The 23,066-nt window shown below is 43.4% G+C and overlaps 1 protein-coding gene across 1 annotated transcript in view; it reads left to right on the top strand.

The window, feature by feature from the left end:
- LOC121276736 (A disintegrin and metalloproteinase with thrombospondin motifs 19-like) overlaps window positions 1-23,066 on the top strand; it is a 548,651-nt gene that overhangs the window by 175,825 nt on the left and 349,760 nt on the right. Inside the window, exon 9 of the mRNA XM_041185281.1 lies at window positions 2,127-2,267. Within this exon, the coding sequence (XP_041041215.1) occupies window positions 2,127-2,267 (141 nt within the window). The remainder of the gene's footprint in view (window positions 1-2,126; window positions 2,268-23,066) is intronic.

The following is a 23,066-nucleotide window of genomic DNA, read 5'->3' as shown; positions in this document are numbered from 1 at the left end:
GGACTGCAACCACCTAAAAACCAAGCTGATGCTAGTGCATCAGAGCAGAAGTAAAATAATTGTCAGGGATTAATAAAGGCAAAAATTTGGCCCCCATTAATTTTATGCCAGTTCAGAATTAATACTAAATGGTGAATTCTCCCATTTTTCAGAAACATATCTTTGTTGAAGCAGTCATGTTTGAGTGTGTTTCATTTGTCAATTACTATGGATCCACAGAAATATTAAGGCCGTGAAGTATCCACTTACAAATGTAACGGGGAAGATTGACTTTGGAAGATAACTTATTTGTGGCTGTAACTTATGATAAACGCAGGTGCTTCAAAGTATGTGCTTCATGTTAGTTGCACTTTCAGATTCAAAGGGAAGAACATTTAAAAGCTTTCCTTGAAGACCTTTATAAAAAAAGAATGGAACTTCTACCAATGCTTTATCGAGCCATCTAATGCTTAAAGAAGGTTTTGGCCACTACATAAACATGCGATAATTAGTGGGGGCACAAGTAATTACAAGTATATAATTTTTGCATGTTATAATTTTATTACATTTATTAGTACATTTATTAGTTAGGACCTTGGCTCAAAGTGTTGAAAAGGTAATTTGTTTAGAATTACCAAATCTTGTGTTGCCTTGTGACATGATTCAAGAAACTTTTCACATCATGAACAGAACCTCAATAAGATCAGGCTAGTTTTTTAAAGAGTAGGCTACTAGCACTAAACTGATGCTTGATTGGGTTCTGCTGGTTGACTTTGAAGTAAATGCATCTATAGTACATTGAATAACCTTGATTAAGTGCATCAACTTTTCATGTTTAAAATTTAGTCCATATTACGATTGGGATACCAATTTGATTAACTTTGCCAGAAGGCTACACCTAATTCTGAAGTAATCCTTCATCCCAGTGGATGCTGCATGGAGCACTGTAGTTTCTGTAGTCATGGGAATGTTATCTGTAAAAAAGCAAAAAAAAGCTGTCAGATTTGAATAATGGATGCTTTAACATAGATGGATATTGTGGAGTTTTTCTCAAACCATCTTTTGTGCAGAAGTTAGGGAATAATTTTGCAAGGAATTTTGTTAGATAATTAAATAACTGGTTTGACTCAATGGTCTAGGAAATGCAGCTCGAAAGGTAATATGGCCAAATTTTCTTATTTTCTAATATGCCATGTGTAAATGTGGAGAAACCACAAATCTATTACCACAAATTACAGTAATGCAACCTTCTGAACCAGTGAGGAATTTATCAACTCTTGCTCCATGATTTATTCTGTTCTCTTTATTATTAAATAATAACTTATTTCAATATGTGTAAATTGTTTCTATCTGCCTTGGTATCACCAGTAATGACGCGTGCACCTTCATATTTTATCAAGTTAAAATGTTCTTTTTCACACCCGTGAAGTATTGTCCATGTATCATCATTTTCTTCAGTTCTCTGCCCGAAGCAGGTCTGACCCACAGTGCCATGATCTCCGCCACTAGTAGGGCAAAGAGGCAGGTCCCGTATCCATCCCAGCCAGAGCGGGGATCAAACCCTGTGTTGTTGGCACCAATCTCATCCACACTAGTCATCCAGCCAACTGAGAAAAGGAGTCTGAGTTGCTGTGACAACATACACTTTTGCATGCATGTTGTAGCCTAGAGCTATGGATAGCGATGGCAAAGGCTCCAATTTCTTTCCACCACATGGCTGACGAGGAATCTATCCCATTCTTGCCGCCTGCCATTGCCATTGGTTGAAAGGATTTGCAGATTGCTACACAACCTGTTTGGCTGCATTATGAATGCGCCTTCCTTGGCCATCAAGTCCCGGAGTGGGACTTCAACCCAAAGCTTCTGGCTAAAAGGCACTACCCAAAGCACCAAAGACCTCCTTTGTCCATATTTAATCTAAATAAAAAAAATGAAATCCAGAAAGATTTTTATTTTACTCTGTTTAAAGAAAGTGTACTAAATCTGTTAGCCCTTGCTTTTTAAGACATTACCTGACACATTTGAAGCAAAAACGTTTCGTGCATAATAAATGTCCTGCTATTGACATGCTTCAGTTGTACTACTAATTTGTTTTTAACTGTCAGTAAAACAATATGCATTTTTTTTAAACTTTTCTTCAAATTCAGTATGGGAATGAATCATGACAATGATCATCCATCCTGTGCAGATCGCCTCCATATCATGTCTGGGGAATGGATCAAAGGGCAAAATTTGGGGGATGTATCCTGGTCCCAGTGCAGCAGAGACGATCTGGAAAGATTTCTCAGGTACGTACATACCAGATTTCCATTGCTACTGAAATTATGTCCGTAACTGTTGTCTTGTTGCAGCAATTTAAAATAACCTTTGATGAACTTAATGTAAAGGGCTACTTTATCAGCTTAATTTTTCTTGAGGTTTTGTTCTTAGATTTAAAGAGAAAGGTGAGAGTTTTCTTTAAAAGGGACATCGTAGCTTTAATTTCCTTTGGTGGCATGCTGAATAATAGATTTGCACCAAATTTCTTTGTTTGCTATTTTAGAGCAATCATTAACCAGTTTAACACAATTGAGTGAAGCAATTGTGCAATAAAAGTACAAATGTGTTTAGCAGTATGCCACCAGAGGAAACGAAACCCCTAAGTATACTTTGAATGTGCTTATTCATGTAACCATTTTAAGTCAATAACCTTTGGACATAATTGCATTCCATTAAAGGAAACATTCTGTAATGAAACATTTATCACGTTGTTAACTTTTAATATAGCAGTATTTGTAATAGCATTCACATTTGTCATGAGACATTTCCTCTTAAGGTTGGTAACTCCACAATTTGCTCGAAACTTGGACAACAGGAACATTTAAATGTGCTTGATTTGATCACTTATGCTGTCTGTCTGCACATAAGTAGTGAACGCCTGACTGCCAGCTGTAATATCCGTTTTTATAGAACTCCAAACAAAGTTGAGAATTGGTATACAGCCTAACAATTTATTGACAACACCTGTTTTTCAGGTATAAAATGGGCACCTAAGCATTCAGTACGGTAGATGGCACTCAAAGTATGCAAGCCACCATATTGGTAAAGGTGGAAGTACAGGCACCAGGGCCGCATATACCACACCCGTGCTATCAACCCACCCAAAGCGGCAATGGGCCGCCCCCACCAGAAGTGTGCTTGTGCTGTGCAGACAGCATTTTGGACCTGAAAAGATATCCATAACGGCAAAAATACAGGGGCTACACAATCAAATTTTTTGGCCACTGTGTGTATTGTAAAAAGTCATAATACTATACGAAGCTTTAGTTAAAAAAATACTATTGATGATGTTCTTACTGAATCAGTGATTCTCATTGAGGCTGTTACTATAAAAGCATCACAGAAGCATTTACATTGTGTGTGGCCTGTTCATTTCAGTGCAAAGTACCTTCAAATTATTTTGCGCCATGTCTTAAATGGGACAAGCTTGTGTGATGTCAATCTGACTTGCATGACTTGAGTCTGAGCTTCCACTGCAGCACTCGCACATTGGGTGGCTTCTACTTGTGCTACATTGGAAGCTGAGGCATTGGCCATCAATTAATGTGTACAGTATTGGTCATCTTATTTAAGGAAGGATGTAAATGTGTTGGAAGCAGTTCAGAAAAGATTTACTAGACTAATACCTGGAATAGGCGGGTTGTCTTATGAGGAAAGGTTGGACAGGCTAGGCTTGTATCCACTGGAGTTTAGATGTGTAAGAGGTGACTTGATTGATACATATAAGATCCTGAGAGGTCTTGATAGGTTGGATGTGAAAAGGATGTTTCCTCTTGTATTTAAAAATAAGGGGTCACCCATTTAAGACAGAGATGAGATTGTTTTTCGCTGAGGGTCATGAGCCTTTGGAACTCTCTTCCTCAAAGGTGATGGAAGCAGGGACTTTGAATATTTTTAAGGCAGAGGTAGGTAGATTCTTGATAAGCAAAGGGGTAAATGGTTATCTGAGGTAGGTGGGAATGTGGAGTTGAGAGTACAATCAGATCAGCCATGATTTTATTGAATGGCGGAGCAGGCTCGAGGGGCCGAGTTGCCTATTCTTGCTCTTAATTTGTATGTTCATATGTCCATTTACATCAACCATTTTTTGTACAGAGTTCCATTGAAGTTCTTATCTGAGTCCTCTGCAGCAGAACTCATGTAGGACCTCACTACTGGCAAGCTAGTGCCTGCGTTACCCTTTCACCCTGCCTTGGTTCAAGGCCACTGGTGCCTATTTTCTTACCATGTGCAGATCCTGCCTCTAAGCTATCCTCTAAAATACATGCAGTATCAATATCTGAGCTGTGAGCTGTTCCTCTTCCATCAATGCCTAGCCAAGTTAAAGTTCTTGGATATCTAAAAGGAGAAGGAACAAGCGTAGGGTTGTGGTGAGGGTTTGTGAGGAAAACAAAATTTGTATTCTTATACCATCTGCAGCTTGCATATAGGAGGCATTGTGGGATAAGGGGGCAGTGAGATGTGACATGGAGGATTAAGTATCAACATGCTTCATCTTCGATGATTACAGCCACACAGCTGGTCATGGCTACTGTAGTGGTGCTGTGTGTCCTTCCCTCCATCAGGGTGAGGGTATGCAGTTGTGCCCACTCCCCACTGGTTAGATGATGATACCTGCAGTTCTGTTCCACCTTGTTCTGCAAGAGAGAGGGAGATGCATTAGTAAGTATAGGTAATGCTGCTGTCATGGTTGAATTGCTGGCAGTGTAGGCAAGTTGTGAGATGTGCTTGTCGGATTTCCAGCAGTGCTAAATGGGTAAGGGTGAGGTGAAGCTATGATGTTCGATATGATTCCCGACCGATAGGGATTGTTGGTGGGCATGTGGTGAGGCTGTGGCACATTGAGCAGTGTGTGAGGCTGGTGGTGTAGTTATTGGAATTTGACATTTGAAGATGTATTCCGTGACCTTAACCACTCATACATGATCATTAAACTTCTTACAGAGCTGCATCTAGGTCCTTGGGGATAGACTGCTGTTATTGACTAAACACAAGAGCACATGATAATTACCTTTTCCCATTGCCCTTGCAATGTCTTCTGGAGAGTTTCCAGTTGGTCATCAATGGGTCAAGAACCTGTCCTGTTCGCCTCCTGCACTGAGGCCTCCAGTGCTGCACAAGAAACCTTTGGAGCTTGCTCTCTGACATATTGTGCCATAGTCACTCTACTTGGAGGTCAGACACTCTTCCCACCTCCTCCAGTCAAAATGCACCTGTTCTTTAAGAGGTGCAGAAAGACTTTAAGTAGCACAGCCTAGCCTGAACTTGTGCTGGCTTTTCACAATTTTGTCCTTTAGGTGTGCAGCTGCTTAATAATGTGCTTAGCACTGGCTGCACTTCTAAAAATTCTTTTCATGGGATGTGAGCGATGCTGGAAAGGCTGGCATTTGTTGCTCATGCCTAATTGCCTTTGAGATGCGTTGCAGTCTATCTGGTGTAGGTACACCTACAGTGCTGCTAGGAAGGGAAAAGTGCTGTTTGGAAGGGAAATACATTGCAAACTTGAGCAGGCACCATGTACTTTGCATTGGACGCAGCCAGTGAGAGTTAGTGATGAAGCTGGGATTCCTTGCCCATTTCCAGGCCTTATCGAATGTCAGAGCAACAGTATGTGTGATGAGTTTAGGGACTTCCTTCTGTTTTTTTTGTTAAAATCTGTGCAGTTTGATGTTCTGCACATGAAGCTCTTGATAAATATTCGCAAATCCTGACAATCCAACAGTCTAGGATAAATTCAATGAAGTTCAAATTCTTGCAACTTATACACAAGTGCAGATTGTGCTGTTGTGCCTTTGTATTACAGACCCAGTCTGTTCTGCACTCCTGTCCAGCACTATAGAAACCTCCTCTTGCTGAAGTTACCCATCTGTGTACCCCTCATCCTGTTTTCCAAGGATTTAATAATACTTTTGGCACTAGCACATTACATTTGATTTGATATTTGATATTGGAATGCAGAGTAAAATTTCATAAATGCAGGTGATACCTAACTTACAGAAATGGCAAACAGTGAGGATGATATGAACCAACTGCAACAGGACACAGATAGATTAGTAGAGTGGACAGACAAATGGCAGATAGAATTTAATATAAAAAATTATGAGGTGAGCCATTTTGGCAAAAGGGATAGGGCGAGACTTAATGACACGGTTCTAAAGTGTGTGCAGGGACAGAGGGGTCTGGAGGTTCATGTGTATAGCTCTTTAAAGGCAGCAGGACATATTGAGGGAGTAGATAGCAAAGAAAATGGGATCTTAGGTTTCATAAGTAGAGGTATTGAGTAAAAAAGCAGAAACATTATGCTGAAATAAAAATAAAATGCTGCAGATGTTGGAAATCTGAAATAAAAATAAAGACTGCTGGAAAAGCTCAGGAGGCCTGGCAGCATTTGTGGAGAGAAAGTGTTAACGTTTCAAGTTGAGTATAACTTCTTCAGACCTGAAGAGAGGTAGGAATGTGATGGGTTTCATGCTGTTGAAAAGGGAAGGTCTGTGATAGTTTAGCAGACGAGAGAGAGTAAATAACAAAGATGTCATGTAATAAAAGGCAAAGGTAGTGATCATGGTTACAAAGCATTGGTCTAGAGCCAGTGTTAATGGCTGGATAATAAACATCCCTCTCTGAAAGCAAAAACATGAAATCAAGATATAGACTGGCCCTTGGGGGTGGGAAAGAAAACAAATCAAAATGGAAGACAGAGTTCATGGCGTGAAGTTGTTGAACTCAATGTTGAATCCATCTGGGCAGGGCTGTGCCTGTCCTTTATCCTTCCAGGGGGACTAACCACAGTTCCCTCTGCTTCAGACACCACCTCCTGCACACGAGTGCCATGCTCCTGACCCAGTGCCACCCTAAACACGCATAAGGACCCACCAAAGTGAAAGTGTTTGCTGATGGATGATAAGCTTGTAAAGTCTGACAATGCTTCTTCAGCTCCTTGGTTACCAGCTGGGGCCATGGTGGTAGAGAGGCAATGTCTCCTGGCAGGGACATCTGCATCTGTGAGAGTCACAAAAAGAGATCATGAAAGCTAGCCTTATAAAGCAAAAGTCTCAGCTATTCTGAAGCTTCCCAATCAACTTAGTATTCTGTATGCTGCCAGGTTGGCAAAAGTGCAGTGCACTACTAGTGTGTTTTGTTCTCTGTAATCACCATCATCACCATGTGTGCCCATTTCATCGTGGCCAACTTCCCCCTGCGATCCTGGCTGTGTCTATGGCATGATTCTCCTTTACCATTATGATTAGAAAGTATTGTACCCCCTGTTTGAGCCTTTTCATAGGCATTTTGTGCCCATTTCTCCTGCAAGGGCACAAAAGAGCAGGATAAGGTTCTGCCATCCTCTTTGGTCAATGACAGCTGCTCCAATTCTTTGGAGTCGAGGGGAGTGTGTGAGTGACATTGTGGTTGAGTTGGTGTGTGTGCAAGAGGTAGAGGAGCCTGGTACTTCTTCCATTTCATTTCCCTTTGCTGTTTCCTGGATTGCTTCTGGAGATAAAGAAGAGGAACAGAACTTACAAAAGCTGTTCAGGTACAGTGGAAAATCCACAGCAGCATACTCTAGAGTGTCAAGAGGAAGCATGCAGGAAAGATGTTTATTTTTCTGCTACGGGATGGAAAAGGAGCACGGATTGTCACCATAAGATGGTGGTGAGTACCAAGGCACTCACTTCTCCATCACCCACAACTTGATTAGACCATGACCCCAGATGTATCAGCACTTCTTCTTAAGGGGTTGTAACTCAAATAGCCTGCGATTCCTTTATATTAAAGTGTTTCCTTCTGTAAGAAGTATGACTTTGCTCTGAGGGTCAGAGTTTTATTCTTTGCATACCATGAGCATTCACAAAATAGTAGGGAGTGATGGCAGTTGGAAGGGAGCAAGGACATGGGAACTGAGGCATTAAAGGACAAGAAGTGATAGCAGACCGTGAGGGATGACTGATGATCAGTGAGGACTGGGGCCTGTAAGACTGCAAACGACCATTGAGGCAGGGAGTGATGGCATCTCATTGAGGGTTGGCAAAATATTAATGACATCAAGCTGACCCCCTGCCTCCTCTTTCAGGTACCATGCCCTAAAAGGACGCTGACAAACATGGACTTAAATTGGATTGGTCCATGATTAAGCTTAGCGGCAGTGGTTTTCCATTACCTTCTGCAGTAATACTGACCAGGAAACTCTCCCTATCTAATTGTCTGTCATCAGGAGTATTGGAAGGATTTAGGGGCTGATAATGGACCTCTTTATGAATGCACGTCATGTTATGAATGCGCTTTCCGTGACCATCAAATCCTGAAGTGGGACTTGAACCCTGAGCTCCTGGCCCAGTGGTAGAGCTGCTACCCACTGATCTCCCGAGCTGTTGTCTATTCAACTTAAATTGGAAGGGTGTCTAGGTCATGGAGGTAGCACTCACCCCATTGATGTTGCAAGCAGTTTGAATTTGTTTTCTCCCTGCGCAACTCAAATATGACATCAGTCCTTTGCGGTATTTCACCTAAAAGTATTTACCCGTATTATGTATTAGGAAGTTTGCAGCCCTTTATTTGATTCCAGAGGACTGAAATACAGCTGTCCCCTTTAAATGATTGCAGGCTTTTTAAGTCCCGAATTAGCATCATGGCTCTGTGCCTATTCACTGATATTTCCTGCCCTCCTAGAATAAATTTCCAATTGCTGAAGGGACTCACTTCCTTGTCCCACCCAACAATATTGAAATTAGCTGATCCCAGGATTTCTGCCATGGTTAGTGTGAGGGTCAGTCAGTGACTGGAAGCTCCAATCTACTGCAGGACTGTTGGTGGAGTGGGACCCAGTAGTTTAAGGGCCATTGTGTTTGACTTCTGTAAGTGGAGCTGTCTGGTCTGTTATAATGCCTCTGAACTTTTTGTAGATACATTTGATATCAGTCACCTCCCTTACTTACCCCAAAAACTTGCTCAAATAAGTCAGGATCAGGCAGACACCCAAGTAATCAGTTGTGGGCTCAATAAGCATCAAGTGCAGCACCTCTGAAATGAGCTCGAAGGTGAAATTTGAGCTCCACATAGACAGAAGTCAGGTTGTGTTCATCCGTGTAAAGGTCATACCAGGATTAACATGCTGTATTTCTGGTTCATTTGAAGCACAAGAGGAAATCTTAGCTGGAAACCTCCGTCATTTATGTTCCTTTGTGAGTTTCTGATTTGGGAAATCTGCTCATTGGCCAGAAGAAGTCAGAATACCCTTTTCTTTTGTGCTAATGGGCTTTCTTAATTTCTGAGAACTGATTAATCTTATGTACGTGCTTCCCAGACAACTTGCCCCTTCCAATATTAAAATGTTTTGTGGTGCAGTATGTAAAAATATATTGTCCTATGGCCCAGGGTTATTGGCGTTTGAACCTCTTCTGGTAACTTGATGACAGGCAATAATGTAATGTTTTTTGTTTGTGTGCTAGATCATTTTTGGCTGAGATTTGTTGTGGTATGCCAAATTTGTTTGACAGCACAACTTCTATCAAATTTTATCTCCTTCTTCCTGAGGTGTGGAGATACCTAAAATCATGGTCTTGGCAGCTGACAATGGTGCAACTGAAAATCAGAATTCTTGATCGCAATTAAGTTTGAAAAAGTGGCCATTTATTTCTCTTCACTCAGTCATAATTCCACAGACTTCTGCAAACTAAGGGCAGAATTGTCCCAGATTTGCACTAAGTGTGGTAGTGGGTGCGAGAAATGACATTTTTCCTGTCAGCTGCAATGGCAGCTTTTCACGCCATATTGTCCTAAACCTGTCGTATTAATTATGCATTCCTGAAGGTAGGGCTGCTACCCACTGCACCACAAGACCTCCCGCCATATTGTCTATGCAACTTAAATTGGCAGGGTCATGGAAGTAGCATTCACCCCATTGATGTTGCACAAGCAGTTTGAATTTGTTCCGTTCCTGCGCACCTCAAATATGCCATCCGTCCTTTGCTGTATTTAACCTAAAAGTATTTCCCTGCATTATGCTCTTTTTCTGCTCATTTCAATGGCAGGCGGGCACCGATTCACCTGCCACACTGTCACTTCGCCACTTCATCACATCAGGCACCAGGTTTAAAGTACAGCTGTGCTCAGTGCTTCCAGCCCAGGACTGCAGCAAAGCAGACATGACACCGAAAGGTAAGAATACTGCAGCCCTCGAGCGCCTTTTAGACGCCGTGGAGGCCCGCTGTAATGTCCTCTAATCCCGCTCTGACTGCAGGAGGGGCAGCAACATTACCACTCAGGCTTGGTAGGCGATGGCAGTGGTGATCAGTGCCAATGCTGCACAGAAGAGGTTGGCCATCCAATGCAGGTAGAGGATGAATTATCTCATCCATGCAGCCTGGGTAAGGTAACCATCTCATCACTCTAAACTCTCACACTCATGCCCATCACACATTCATGGGCATCTGTCTCACAGCCAGCACAAGGGACATCACCACCCATTCTCAAACACATGCCCTCACGTCCATCGGGACTCATCTCCTCTGGAGACTGCCTCCTCAGTTCTCACCATCTTGAGGCCACTTGCACATGTCAACATGTGCCCCCACACACACGCTGGGATACCCGCCTTCCCCAGTACAGCCCTCACCCTGCAGCCTCTTCCCTTGCCTGAGGCCGCTTCTCCCCCTTCCCTAAACAAGCCCTAGCCCTGCAGCTATTGAAAAGCCACTCACATTTGGCTGATCTGGTAGGTAGAGACCTGCCATGAGCCCCCCCTAAAAATGATGCGGTGCTGTCTGTGAAGCCTGGCATTGATGACTGCGAGTGCTGACTCAAGCAAGGTAGGCAAACAAACCTTGAATTCCCGAGCGAAATGCAGATCACCAAGTGCATGCCTTATATATGCTGTTGTGAAACACTTTGGTGTGTTTTCCCGCGGGCGGGCGATCCAGCAGGGAAAGGGATGAGTCTGGTGGGCTGGCCTTATACTGGCATGCTGATAAGGAAGTTCCCAATGTCCGATGGCAGGAAATGCAGCCCACCATCGATGGGCTGAGTGGACAATCGCAAACTGGTTTCATAACGTCACGAAACCAATTTTTGACCTTCTAGTCATATTGTCCACTCCACCATTGAACACGCCCGATGCCAACGGGCACGGAAAATCCCGGCCTAAGTGTGGCAGGTGACATGAATTCCAGTCATTTACCTGTTGTTACCTGTCCCTTTTAGATTTCTTACAGCTGAATTACATTTTTATTCAGAGCTCAGTGAGTCACAATTTAAAGATATCCAACAACATTTCTAAATCACGTTTGTGGAAAATTCGCTGAGAACCCCTGATTATTAATGAGTAGAGTCTATAATCTGTTTATTCTCGTGCTTTATTGGCAAGCTCTATGCTGTCATGAGAATACTCTGCTCTAATTCATTGCTTAAGTAATCCATAATATGATATTCACCCTATGTAAAATAGAACAGCAAAATCCAAGTGAATTTAACACTTCATTTAGACAAGATTTTGTTTCACTTTATTGAAGAAATGGATTCTACAGAATACTGCTCCTGGGCTAGTAATTACAATATACTTTGGGTATTTCATACTTTTGCCTTAGGCTCTCACTGCCAGAGGACAAGATAGAAAATCATACAGATGCAGTCCCCTTGACTGTCGTCTCATGTTGTAGACTAATTGATAGAGGTTAATTGCTATGATTAGTCAACACCCTTATCATTATATCATGTGACTACCAGGATAATAGAAGGTGAACTTTGCGGAAAGATGGAGTTGAGGTAGAAGATTAGCCGTGATCTTATTGAATGGTGCAACAGGCTCGAAGGCCTACTTTTTCTCCGATGTTTATGTTCTTCTCATCTTACGAGCTGAATGGATCTTGGTCTATTTTCAGTTAGCAATTCCTACGCTCCAATATTGGGCTAATGTAGTTTTCTGAGGAGTGTTCCTAGGAAGCAGGGCTCCATGGTGGGGGCACAGAAACTGAAAGTTTACCCTATTGGGAAATTGTGCTCAAAGGTCAGAATGGGTGGGAAATCATGAGGCACAGTGACTTCAACAGCTAAATTTCTGGCATGTACTCTTGATGCTAATTTTTAAAATCCTTCTCTTGACACTGTTCATTACTTTTGACAGTAATAATGTATGAGCATTTAACACATTTACGTGGCATTCCTCAGTTTGTTATTTTAATGGAAGAATTAATCATTTTAAAGTAAACTGGAACTAAGCATGTAATCCAGGAAGGTTGCAGGTTTTATAAGTCTCTTTCCCAATCTTTACTGTTTGTTTATCTCCGTTAGAGTCGCAGGCCTGAATTTTTGCAACAACCGGGAGCCTCTCCATCACAGTGAAAATGGCGGATAGGTCCTAAATTTAGGAGTTCATCCCAGAGCATGGCACCTACCGTTTTCACAGGTCGGGAATGGGCCCGGGTGGGGGTTTGCTCATGCACATTTCACGAAGGCAGCTGCCCTTATAAACCAGTTGCATCCACTAAAGTCGGATTTTGGTCTCACAGGTGTCTGAAACACAATGTGCGCAGAGTAGAACTGGTAGGAGCAGGTCTGAACTTTGTTTATTTTTTTAGTTAGCCAGGGTACTCCTTTAAAAAGGTACATGTACCCAAGTAGAATTTGCTTTAAACTTGTCTTAACTGTCCCAAAATTGGCCACAACTCAATTCAAGCTATCTTGCTTTAACCCAAGAGTGTAGGAGGGTGGGTCTTCTGGACTCACAGGGCAGTTCTTTTTTTCCCCCTACTAATTCATGCACCCAGATGCCAGGAAGAACTTTTTGTGCTTGAGAGGGATAGCACCCTCTTACATGAATGCCATAAAAGCCAATCAATGTGAGCAGCTGGAGGCCAGAATGTCAGGAGGAAGAGGCAGTACCATGCACACCAGGAAGGAGGAGGAGGTGAGGCAGAGGGAGGATAACCAGATACTACCCTGTGGGAAGGGAGGACAGACCTAGGACATCATATCTCAATATGATGGAGAGCCAGTGCCGAAAATGACTGAAACTAAACCGTGAGGTGGTCACAGATATATGTCGCATGATCCAGCAACAACTCGAGCCACGGTCTATGGACCCCCACGCCCTGCCGGTGGCTGTATAGACAATCGTCGCTCTCAATTTCTATGCCTCAAGATCTTTCCAGGGTTCATCAGGAGACCTGTCTGGTATATCCTAGTCAGCAGCATCCAGCTGCATTAAGGCTGTAACTAATGCCCTGTTTGCCTGGGTGGGGGATCACATTAATTTCTCGATAGATTTGGCACCTCAGATGCAGAGAGCCGCAGCCTTTGCCCAATTAGCAGGCTTCCCTGAGGGTGCAGGGTGTTACTGATTGCACTCATGTTGCTATAAAAGCTCCAACTCATAATTTGGACAACTTCATCAACCAAAAGCCCTTCCACCCATTCAATTTACAGGTGGTTTGTGACCGCAATAAGGTCTTCCTCCATGTGTGCGCAAAGTTCCCTGGTAGCTGCCATAACTCCTTCATAATAAGAAGCCCCCAACTACCTCAGCTAGTTAAGTCACTCTTGGAGATCTGTGGTTGGCATCTAAAGGACAAGGGCTATCCCTTAAGAACCTGGCTAATTACCTCCTTTAGGACCCTTCAAACTGAGACAAGACGCAAATACAATAGCAGCCATGTTGTCACAAGAAGTACAATCGAGGAGGCCATTAGCATTTTAAATATGTGCTCCGAGTGCCTTGATCGCTCAGGTGGAGCACTGCAATATGCCCCAGCAAGAGTATCAAGAATAGTAGTGGTGTGCTGTATGCTGCACAGCATTGCGCAGCTGACGGTCCTAGAAATTGATGACGATGATGCCATGGGCAAGGCTCCAAGCTCTGAGGAGGAGGAGGAAGCCCCTGCCCATTCTGATGATTCCCAAATGTAGGAGGATGAGGAGGCCACCAATGGCAAAGCAGTTAGGAGGCCTGGAGGGGATTATCAACAAACGTGTCCTTGTACAAAATTGATTCACATAATGTCGTCCTATCTCACACTTGCCATCAGCCAGCCCCCTTTGAAACGTCAACTCTTTTTTTCTCTGCCGATGCTGCCAGACCTGCTGAGTTTTTCCAAGTAATTCTGTTTTTGTTATGGATTTCCAGCATCCTCAGTTTTTTGTTTTTATCAATGAGTTTGACTCAGTTACATTAAAATGGTTGAAATCCTTACCATCATAAGCGTGGGTCTCAACATATTACAAACACACATGGTAAGAAGAACTTCATAACCTGGCCCCCTCACATAAACACCAGTGCCTGTAAATGAGGTGCCAAAGCTACCACCTTGTCCGTATTCAAATCATGCCCATAATGCAACCATAACATGACATGACTTAAGATTTTACACCCTCTATATGCTGATAGGATTGTATATGCTAGCAAACATGCAGAAATGGCACATTGCGCAGGATGAACGCACAACTGTGCAACAACAGCTCTTTGAAGGAACTTGTGCACCATCCATTCTGGCCAATGGTCCAGTTTCTGAGATGGGCGCCACGTGCAACATTCCTGGCTTCCATATATCTCTGCTTACTGCACAAAGCACATCCTCTGCCAGCTGGAATGCAAATACTGCCAAAATAGTGGGGACAGTAGACGAGCAATATTCCCTGGAGCATGCATGGCCTGTTGAGCTACAATGCTTATGCCTAGACTGGTGTGTGAGAGTGCCGTGTGATGAATGTCTGCACCCAGCATGTATGCTTGAGATACTCCTGCTGCCCAGCATCTGTTCGTGGAGTCTAATCATTGAGCCTCCCTTAAAGTCAAGCTTGGATAGACAATGAAAGAGACAAGGAGCATCTCAGTGCTTGAGCCTGTGAACACTGGATTCTTACATGATACAGCAGAAAAGTCCTCCAAAGCATCAAAAATATGGTCACACCCTTACTCTTGATGACTTCATCTCAAGAAGGCATGCTGCCTTCATTATCACTGGTAAGAACATCCTTCATAATGTTACCATTCATTTGGAGTTCTGCAATGTACAAACACACAACAGGTCATCAATGAGTGGACGTAAAGATATTCAGAAAGTGCTCAAATGTGATAGTTACAATGTGAAAAGTGGAATCGTGGTGAACCCATTAGTGCTGTAGGTGAGATGGCACCCTGTGCTAAAGTAGGCTCCTAGTACCCACCATGTGGCCTTAGAGGAGGTGGAGGCAGGCTGCTCATTTCTCAGCCTATAGGCCAATGAGGAGCATGGTGGCCTGCCTCATTGTGCAGGCACCCGTTGGGGACATCCTTCAGACTGTGGCCCCTGCATCTCTGCATGGGCAGCATTGGTCACTGGCACATGTGGAGCAGGCAAGTGCTCTGACAGAGGGGCTGGGAAGGTGGCAGAAAATGAGAACGCTGGTACCTTCACCTTCCTCAGTGACTTGCACAGCCCTGATTTGGCCTTCAGGTGGGGTTGATGGGGCTGGCTGCTCGTGCTCAGCAGTTGTTCATTCCAGAATTCGCTGTGCCATCAGCGCACCTGCCCTGTTAAGGATACACAGCTCCTTGCATTCCATGGATGTCAGCGCTCATACTCTGAGCAGACTGATCCAGGTTACTGAGGGAGGCTTGCACCCTTTTCTGACTGAGACGCTGCTCTTGCATCCACTCTGAGTGTTGCTGCATGTGTGTCTCCATGAGATGAGCCCATGCAGTTGAGCCCTCACAATATGGAGTGCATGACGATGATGGACTCCTCCATTCGCAGTCCTAGAGTTTCCACAGCCTGAAGGAACTCTGCCAGATGTCTATATATCTACTGATTACCTAAATACCATGCCCCAAAAGGTGACTCCTGAGGTTTCACGTTCCTACCCACTGGAGCATCGTCATGATTTTGCTCCTTCCTCCAAGGGGGAGTGTACACAGATATTTCTGATTCTGTTACCTCTTCCTGCACTCTACTGCAGTGACTTTCACCCTGTGCCACTGACTCTACACATACGCTGCATCCCTTCATAGCGCTTGAATCTGAAGTGGCGAAATGTGGTCTAGTATGACATGACCCTGCCTCCTTGGGCATCTCTTCCTCCTTTTAATGCCCAAGAGATGATCTGGCCCAGGGTGGGGCGAGGGAGCAGAGCTGGGACCTTTGTGAGACACTGACGGAGTTATTTAGGTATAGACATTCTCATTGTGAAAGCGTGCTCTGATACACGCCATTGCCTTATGATGCAACCCATTCATTGCACTGCCTCTCGTACCAGCGTCCCTTGTGCTCAGTGAACTGACATCATGACCTCCACCATTATCACCATGTCCATAGTGATTTCAACACCACTTTTATCATCTGCCAATGGTGATTCATCATCACCAACAAACAGCTGTTCAGGCACCCTGACAACCTGCATGGCCATGTGTTCAACCGAAATTGTTCTCAGCCAGTCAGAACTGCCTCCAATACGGCCCATCTACTTGGTGCTCTTTGCCCTGTTCAGCCTCAGCAACAACATGTTTTCATGTTAGCCTGGTACATTATGCATGCAGTGATATTTCTCTTTCCCCTCTGTCCTTGCATCACAGTGCTCATCCATATGCATTCTGTGTGTGCCTACATGAGTTGCGTACTCATACAAGCCTCAATAATGAAGCAGAGCTATGTGTCATGTCTCACACCTTAGCTGCAGCAAGCAGAAATGACCCTTCCTATCGAGCTCTGTGTGGCTGAGCCAAGCAACTCATGTTGCCGGAATGCAACAGGACATTGAACCTTTCCCTGCATTAAATCCATGAACATTGATGGTCTCCTGCGCCCTCGCCGCAGCTGCAATTTGAATCCAGGCCATCCCAGTTGTTGTAGGGGCATTACAGCAGCCAGCTGGCTAGAGGACTGGTCTCGTCTCTTGGACCACTCCCACCAAAATTGAAGCTCCTGATCAGAAAAGCGTGGGGCAGCTGGACCCATCCCATCAGATTACAATGTTCTCAATAATTTTAGTGTGCTTACATGCACTAACCTTTTTCATTATATTATCAATGAATACTGTTAAGGTTTGGTGGAGAAAATGGCTTTGCACAAATGCCTGGTGTCATGTATGGTGCAGCTGTAACTCCAAAGTAGCATGCTGTGCTCCGTGACCACTGACAGCCCTACTGGTTTATTCCCTCTTCGTCACACTGCCATGCTATGATAGTGCGCAGCTGTGAAGGACCTTGTCAAGGATCAACAGTGTGGCTGCATCCTGATAGATGGGTGGCAAGAGGGCAAGTGGATGGGATAATGACGATAGCACTGGTTACCATTCATTCACTGAATCTTGGCAGCTAAGTATGACTGCAGAATATCTGTACCAGGTGGTGGTGGTAAGATGATGCCACCTCCGTGGCTGTGTCTTGTGTATCCACTCCATGGTTTAAGTGCCTCAGTACTGTACACTGTGCAGAGGCAGCAGCAATGACAATTGTTTCCAACGGAAAGCCAATGACGTGTCATCTGTTCCAGGGTCAGCTAACAGTTGGACAACATTTGGAGTTCCCACTCATCTGACAAGTCAATGCCGTCTCTTCCGAAGCACAGGGACTTCACCATGGACAACCAGCCTCTCAAATGGCCCTTTGGGAGCGCCCACTTCTTATCTGTGCCCGAGTCACCAAACCCGTGCCGGGCTCGCCTCACTACTCCCGGGGTCACATTCCCCCACTCCTAATCTAGCCTGCTACCACTGAACTGAAAATCTGACATTTATTCAGACATTTTTAGAAATTGGGTTCACGGAGCTGGTAGCCACCTCTGTGCACATGACATGCGGATGAAAATCTTGGCCTCAATGTCCCAATGGTAGGGAGGTGTACAACTCAGGATGATTATTATCAGCCATCCCTAATTGCTATCCTAGCTGATGTGTGGATGTTGGGTGAGAATAGGTCAGGTTTGCTGTAATGCTCCTACATTCCAAAATTGACTACACTTCAAAAGTACTTTGGCTGTATAGCACTTTAGGATGGCCTGTGATCATGAAAGGTGTTATATAAATGCAAGTCTTTCTTTTAACGATGAAGTAAGCTATTAACAGCTATCATGTATGGTCACACGGTAAGAATGTCATTTGCGTGAGATACTGGAGATCAGCCAGCACTTACAGAGCTGTATGTCACCATGAGTTTATAGCTTCAGAAAAGGAGAAAGAAAATATATATTTTTAAAAATTGATAGAATATGGCTTTGAATTTCCCTCTCAAAATGTTTTATTTGTGTTCAATGTACTTTTTCAGATCCTACCATCCTAATTAGTTTATCCTTCCAATGTGAATTTTCCAATTAAGGAATTGCTGTAACTTACTATAACACAAACTATTTAAAAAGTGTAATGATAGTTATGCTTCTTTCTGTGTGCATGCCTTGATAGCCTTTTTTCAAATTACAGTTAATGTTGCGTTCATCGGGTGAAGGTCAACAGTGTTAGAAAACAGAACACTTTTCGTTTGGTGATATTGTTAAGTTCAACTGCATCATGCACAAGGGAGCTGTGTGGGAGCAACATACATGCTTAATACTGCCCAAACAAGGCAATCTGGTGTCAGTATTTGGCCGCATTAACACCCATCAGTGATGGGTGGCATTCATCACAGTTTTTTGGACAGAACTTAAACAGAGGCACTCTCTTCCATTTCAAACTGTTACAAGAATTGGTCTGGACATCCAATAATGATTGTTGCTCTACTTTCTGCCTTCATGGGAAGAATTTTGTGTTGTGCTATGCTGATATAGAAGAGCTGATTCTACAACTGTGTGCTCCCAGTGGACAGCCTCAGCTGGAGCACACATTCATATTATCAGCCTGTGGCACTAATTGTTCCAAAATATAATGTAAAATGAAAAATGTTATTGCTTTATTGAAGTGTGCAAGGCTCATAATTAATATGTCATAAGCAACAGTATGAATCCAGTTTTATTTTCATTAATTCCTTCATGGGTTATAATTGAATCATGAAGTAAACCTGGGTTTGAAAGCACACCAGATTAATCACATGAAAGTCTTTTTGGCCTGATTACTTTGTCTGTGCACTTCTGACCACCCCACATACTAACACCCTCCCACCACAAACACCCCCCACCCCTCCCCCGCCCCACCACCTCACCACCTCACTACCATTTATTTGCCTTTGACCACCCTGTTATGTAAGCCTATGAGTCTACAATGAAAGTGCCACTTCCTCTTACCTGATGTACATTTAGGGGTGAAAGTTGGTTTTTACTATTTCTGGACTGAAAACAAAGATGAAAAAGACCAATTATGGAACACTCAGTCTATGCATGTGTTACAGATCTGCCAAATTGGTAATGATGGCTAGGCATCCCAAGTGACTGCCTAAAACAGGTATTAAACCTCTTGAATACATTAATATGGGACCTAATGAAATTTTTATGACCCCTATGCCAAATTGGTCCACCCTGAGCAGAGCAGCCATTGGGCCTGCTTAGTTTAGAAACATAGAGTAGAATAATCGAATGGTTACAGCACAGAAGGAAGCCATTGGGCCCGTTGTGTCCTTGCTGGCTCTCTGCAAGCGCAACTCAGCTAGTCCTACTCCCTTGCCCTCTCCCTGTAGCCCTGCAAGTTTTTTCTCTTCAGATAATTATCCAATTCCCTTCTGAAAACCATGATTGAATCTGCCTCCACCTCACTCTCAGGCAGTGCGTTCAAAAATGCCTAGACCTGAAGATGCCTGGAGAACTGGGACCATCTGTTTTGGAGGTAGGGCTGTATGGACTGAATCATCAGGGTAATCCTCACTCGAAAGACTCCTTCGTTTTGGACTGCAAGTGACTAGTTTCAGAACAGCACCAGGCCAGGGAGTAAATAGTTTGGCTGCTTTGACCCATGTAATAGGCATGTTATGAGATGAGAAACATGTAAGAAAGAGGAAAAGTATTTTTGTACTCTGACCCTGGTCTTAAACAAGATTGAGATGCCCACATTAATCAGATGGATCAATATGATGAGTGCCCTTAAGTAAATAGTGGTGGTTTGACCGTCTTCCCAGAGGTTCTCTGGATAAAGGCTTTCTGAACTTCTAGCTCCATCTTCTCAAGAAATAACAGTAGGAATACTGAAGCAACAAAAACATTTTTTAATCTAATGGACAAAATCCCTCACAACTATTTTCAGTTCTAAGCTTCCAGTAAAACTATGAAAACGCCTAACTGAGATTAGCTGCATGGTATCATACCTATAATTCTGTTGTGTTGCTTGCTAATTATTAGGAATTATATATTATATTCAAGAAAATAATTTTAAAATGATAACTGTGTAATAGAACCAAGCTATTTGATTTAAGATAGCCACCCTCATTAACTAACAGCATATGCAGTGGATCATGAAGATTATTTCAGCACTCATACTTGAGGATTATCTTTCTCAGTCACTCAGAAGGAAATGCTCTCAACATTACGGTTATACTGCGGCAATGTAACCAGATGCTTGATTAGATGCTGCACCATTTGGAACTGCCACAGAAAGATATTTCGATACATTAACTTGAGGATTTTAAAAATTATTTTATGGGATGTGGACATTGCTGGCTAGGCCAGCACTTATTGATAGCAGGAAGTTCTTTTTCCATTCAGAGGAGAGTAAATACTTGGATGACGTGGCGGGGTGTGAAAACCTTGGAATCATTTAAAGATAATTAGATACAGCAAATGGGGATTGTAGTGTTATTTTGAATGAATGAATTAAAATGAGTGACCAGCTTTCCTCATCTGTAAATATCTTGAGTGACATAATGAGGGCAGTCCGTCCCTTTGCCCTCTTCTCACCCTGTAAGTCAATTGCATATTACCTGTCAAGGTAGCAAAACAGCTTTGCTGTTGGTTGATTTGTACCTGAGTGCCCAATTGTTGGCAGCACTCTGAATGAAGATCACAAGGTGCATATTGATTTAACTATTTTAGATCATCCATTTGTGTAGTAATTCCACAGGGTGATTCAATACAGAGTGACAGACATTAGTTTCAAACCGGGAAGTCTGGGAGTATCCCATTCTCCTTCACAAATAGTACCTCCCTGAGAGATTTAATATTTCAGGTTAAGTATTTTTAGCAGTAGAATGGATTCTGGATGCCAAGAATTAATTGACATCACATTGGGTATATAGAAGAATTAAATCTAAAATATGAACCGGATCCCAATAATAATGTTAGATGTTTGTCTTCCAGAAGCTAGGTTTTTGATTAAGTTTTGAAATCCTAGAAATTGAATCTATTGTTGTAATAATTATTCAAAATTCTTCTAACATCTGACTTTGCTGGTGGATATTGCAGCTGCAGTGGCCTCTCAATAGTGGGAAAAAATGAAACAAGTGTTTTCACAGTCTGTGACAACCAATCTGTTCATTGACTCTCACCACCAATGATTCCTAGAGTGTTGGGTGAACACATCTGGAGAGCAGATGCTTGAAAGACCTCTTGAAGAGATACAGTGGAGTATAATAGATCGGAGTCGAAACCTCTGGCTGTCTCTCCAGTATGTCCATCCTCTATTTCAATGCTCGTGAGTCCATCAGTAGAGAGACAATAATACAATAGTCAAATTTATCAGCAAGCAGGGAGGAAAAGAGTCTTTTATTTTTGCAAGGCTGCTTGCAAGATTGGAAAGTGTAGTGAACAGAACTGGTAAAGTTTTCTTGGCTGCAGGTGGTAACAGTAGGACATTTGATATAACTAGTTGTCCTGTATTTTCTTTGTGCCACGCATGATCTGTAAAGAATGTAAAGAATATATTTGACTAATACTTTCAGCATTTCATTGATGCTAAGTTAAAAAGAGTAATAAATGCTGACCAACAGCTTTATTAAAAAAAAAGCTGAACCCCCCCACCAAGAAAAAAATAGGCTGACAGCTCAAAAACAGCCACGCGTATTGGCATTATAACACACAAAGCCAAGGAATGAGACTAGAAATGCATGGAACAAGCTATTAGGAAGGCAAATGGCATGTTGGCCTTCATTGCAAGGGGATTGGAGTACAGGAAAAAATAAGTCTTTCTACAATTGTACAGGGCTTTGGTGAGACCAAATCTAGATTATTAGGTGAAGTTTTGATCTCCATTGCCTGAATTTTCAGCGTGTTGTGCAAAGGCAATTGCCGCGCCTGGAAGCAGATGTGGAATCCGCTCCCACCCGCAATCAGCAAATAACTGCCAGCCAGCAAGAAACGCACGCTGAGCGGGGAAGAAGATGGGTGCTGGAAACAGGAAGGAAGTGGGCAGTCATTTAACTGCTGCTCCCTGCAGGCTGCAAGTCTGCATCTAGTGTCTCAGGGAGCTGATTTGCAGTGGGGAATTTTTTTGGTCTCTGTTAGAGATTTGAAGTGCTTCTCCAGTGTGAAAGATGGCAGCAATGCCCGGATCCCATGCTGCCAGGTGTGACGGAATGCATGGATCCAGTCTGCCACCCCCGCCCCGTTTTTCGGATTAGTGGCTGAGGGTATTACTGGAGGCAGTAAATGACCGTAAATGACAAGCTGCCAAAGGATGGCAAGAGGAGGCCACCTCACATCACGAGGAAGGCCTGGATGGAGGTGGCGGGCCTGGCCAACAGCCATGACATAGTACGCAGAACCTGGATCCAGTGCCAGAAAAGGTTCGATGAGCTTCCACGCTCTGTTGGGGTGAGTACTGATTCCAGCTGGAACCTTGGGTAGATGTCCTTGTGAGTGGCAGCACCTGTTGGTGCACAGGGGTGTGATATGCAGAGTGCAATGTGGCACATCATGTGCCTTGATAGACCATGGTTGGCATGTCGATCAGGGTGATCTGCGGCAATGTGTCAGGCAACTGTTCCTGCGTCTTTGGGGTTGCGGAGGCTGCAATTTGGCAGCATGTTGGGGAGATGAAAGGAAGCATTTTTTTTTCCCTTACAGGAGAAAAGGAATCAATTCGGTGGAGCAAGGACGGATGACAGATGGGGGGGATACCAAACCTACTCATCCTCATTCACGCAGAGGAGTAGGCTTTGAAAATGGCCTGCGAGCGTGCAGCCAGATCCATAGGTCGCAGAGAGGCGGGGCGTCGGCTGAGGGTAAGAGCCCAATGGA

This window comes from Carcharodon carcharias, chromosome 4 (genome assembly GCF_017639515.1).
Source record: "Carcharodon carcharias isolate sCarCar2 chromosome 4, sCarCar2.pri, whole genome shotgun sequence".
NCBI lineage: Eukaryota > Metazoa > Chordata > Chondrichthyes > Lamniformes > Lamnidae > Carcharodon > Carcharodon carcharias.
The sequence above is the reverse complement of the archived record's forward strand: the minus strand, read 5'-3'. Positions and strand labels throughout refer to the sequence as shown.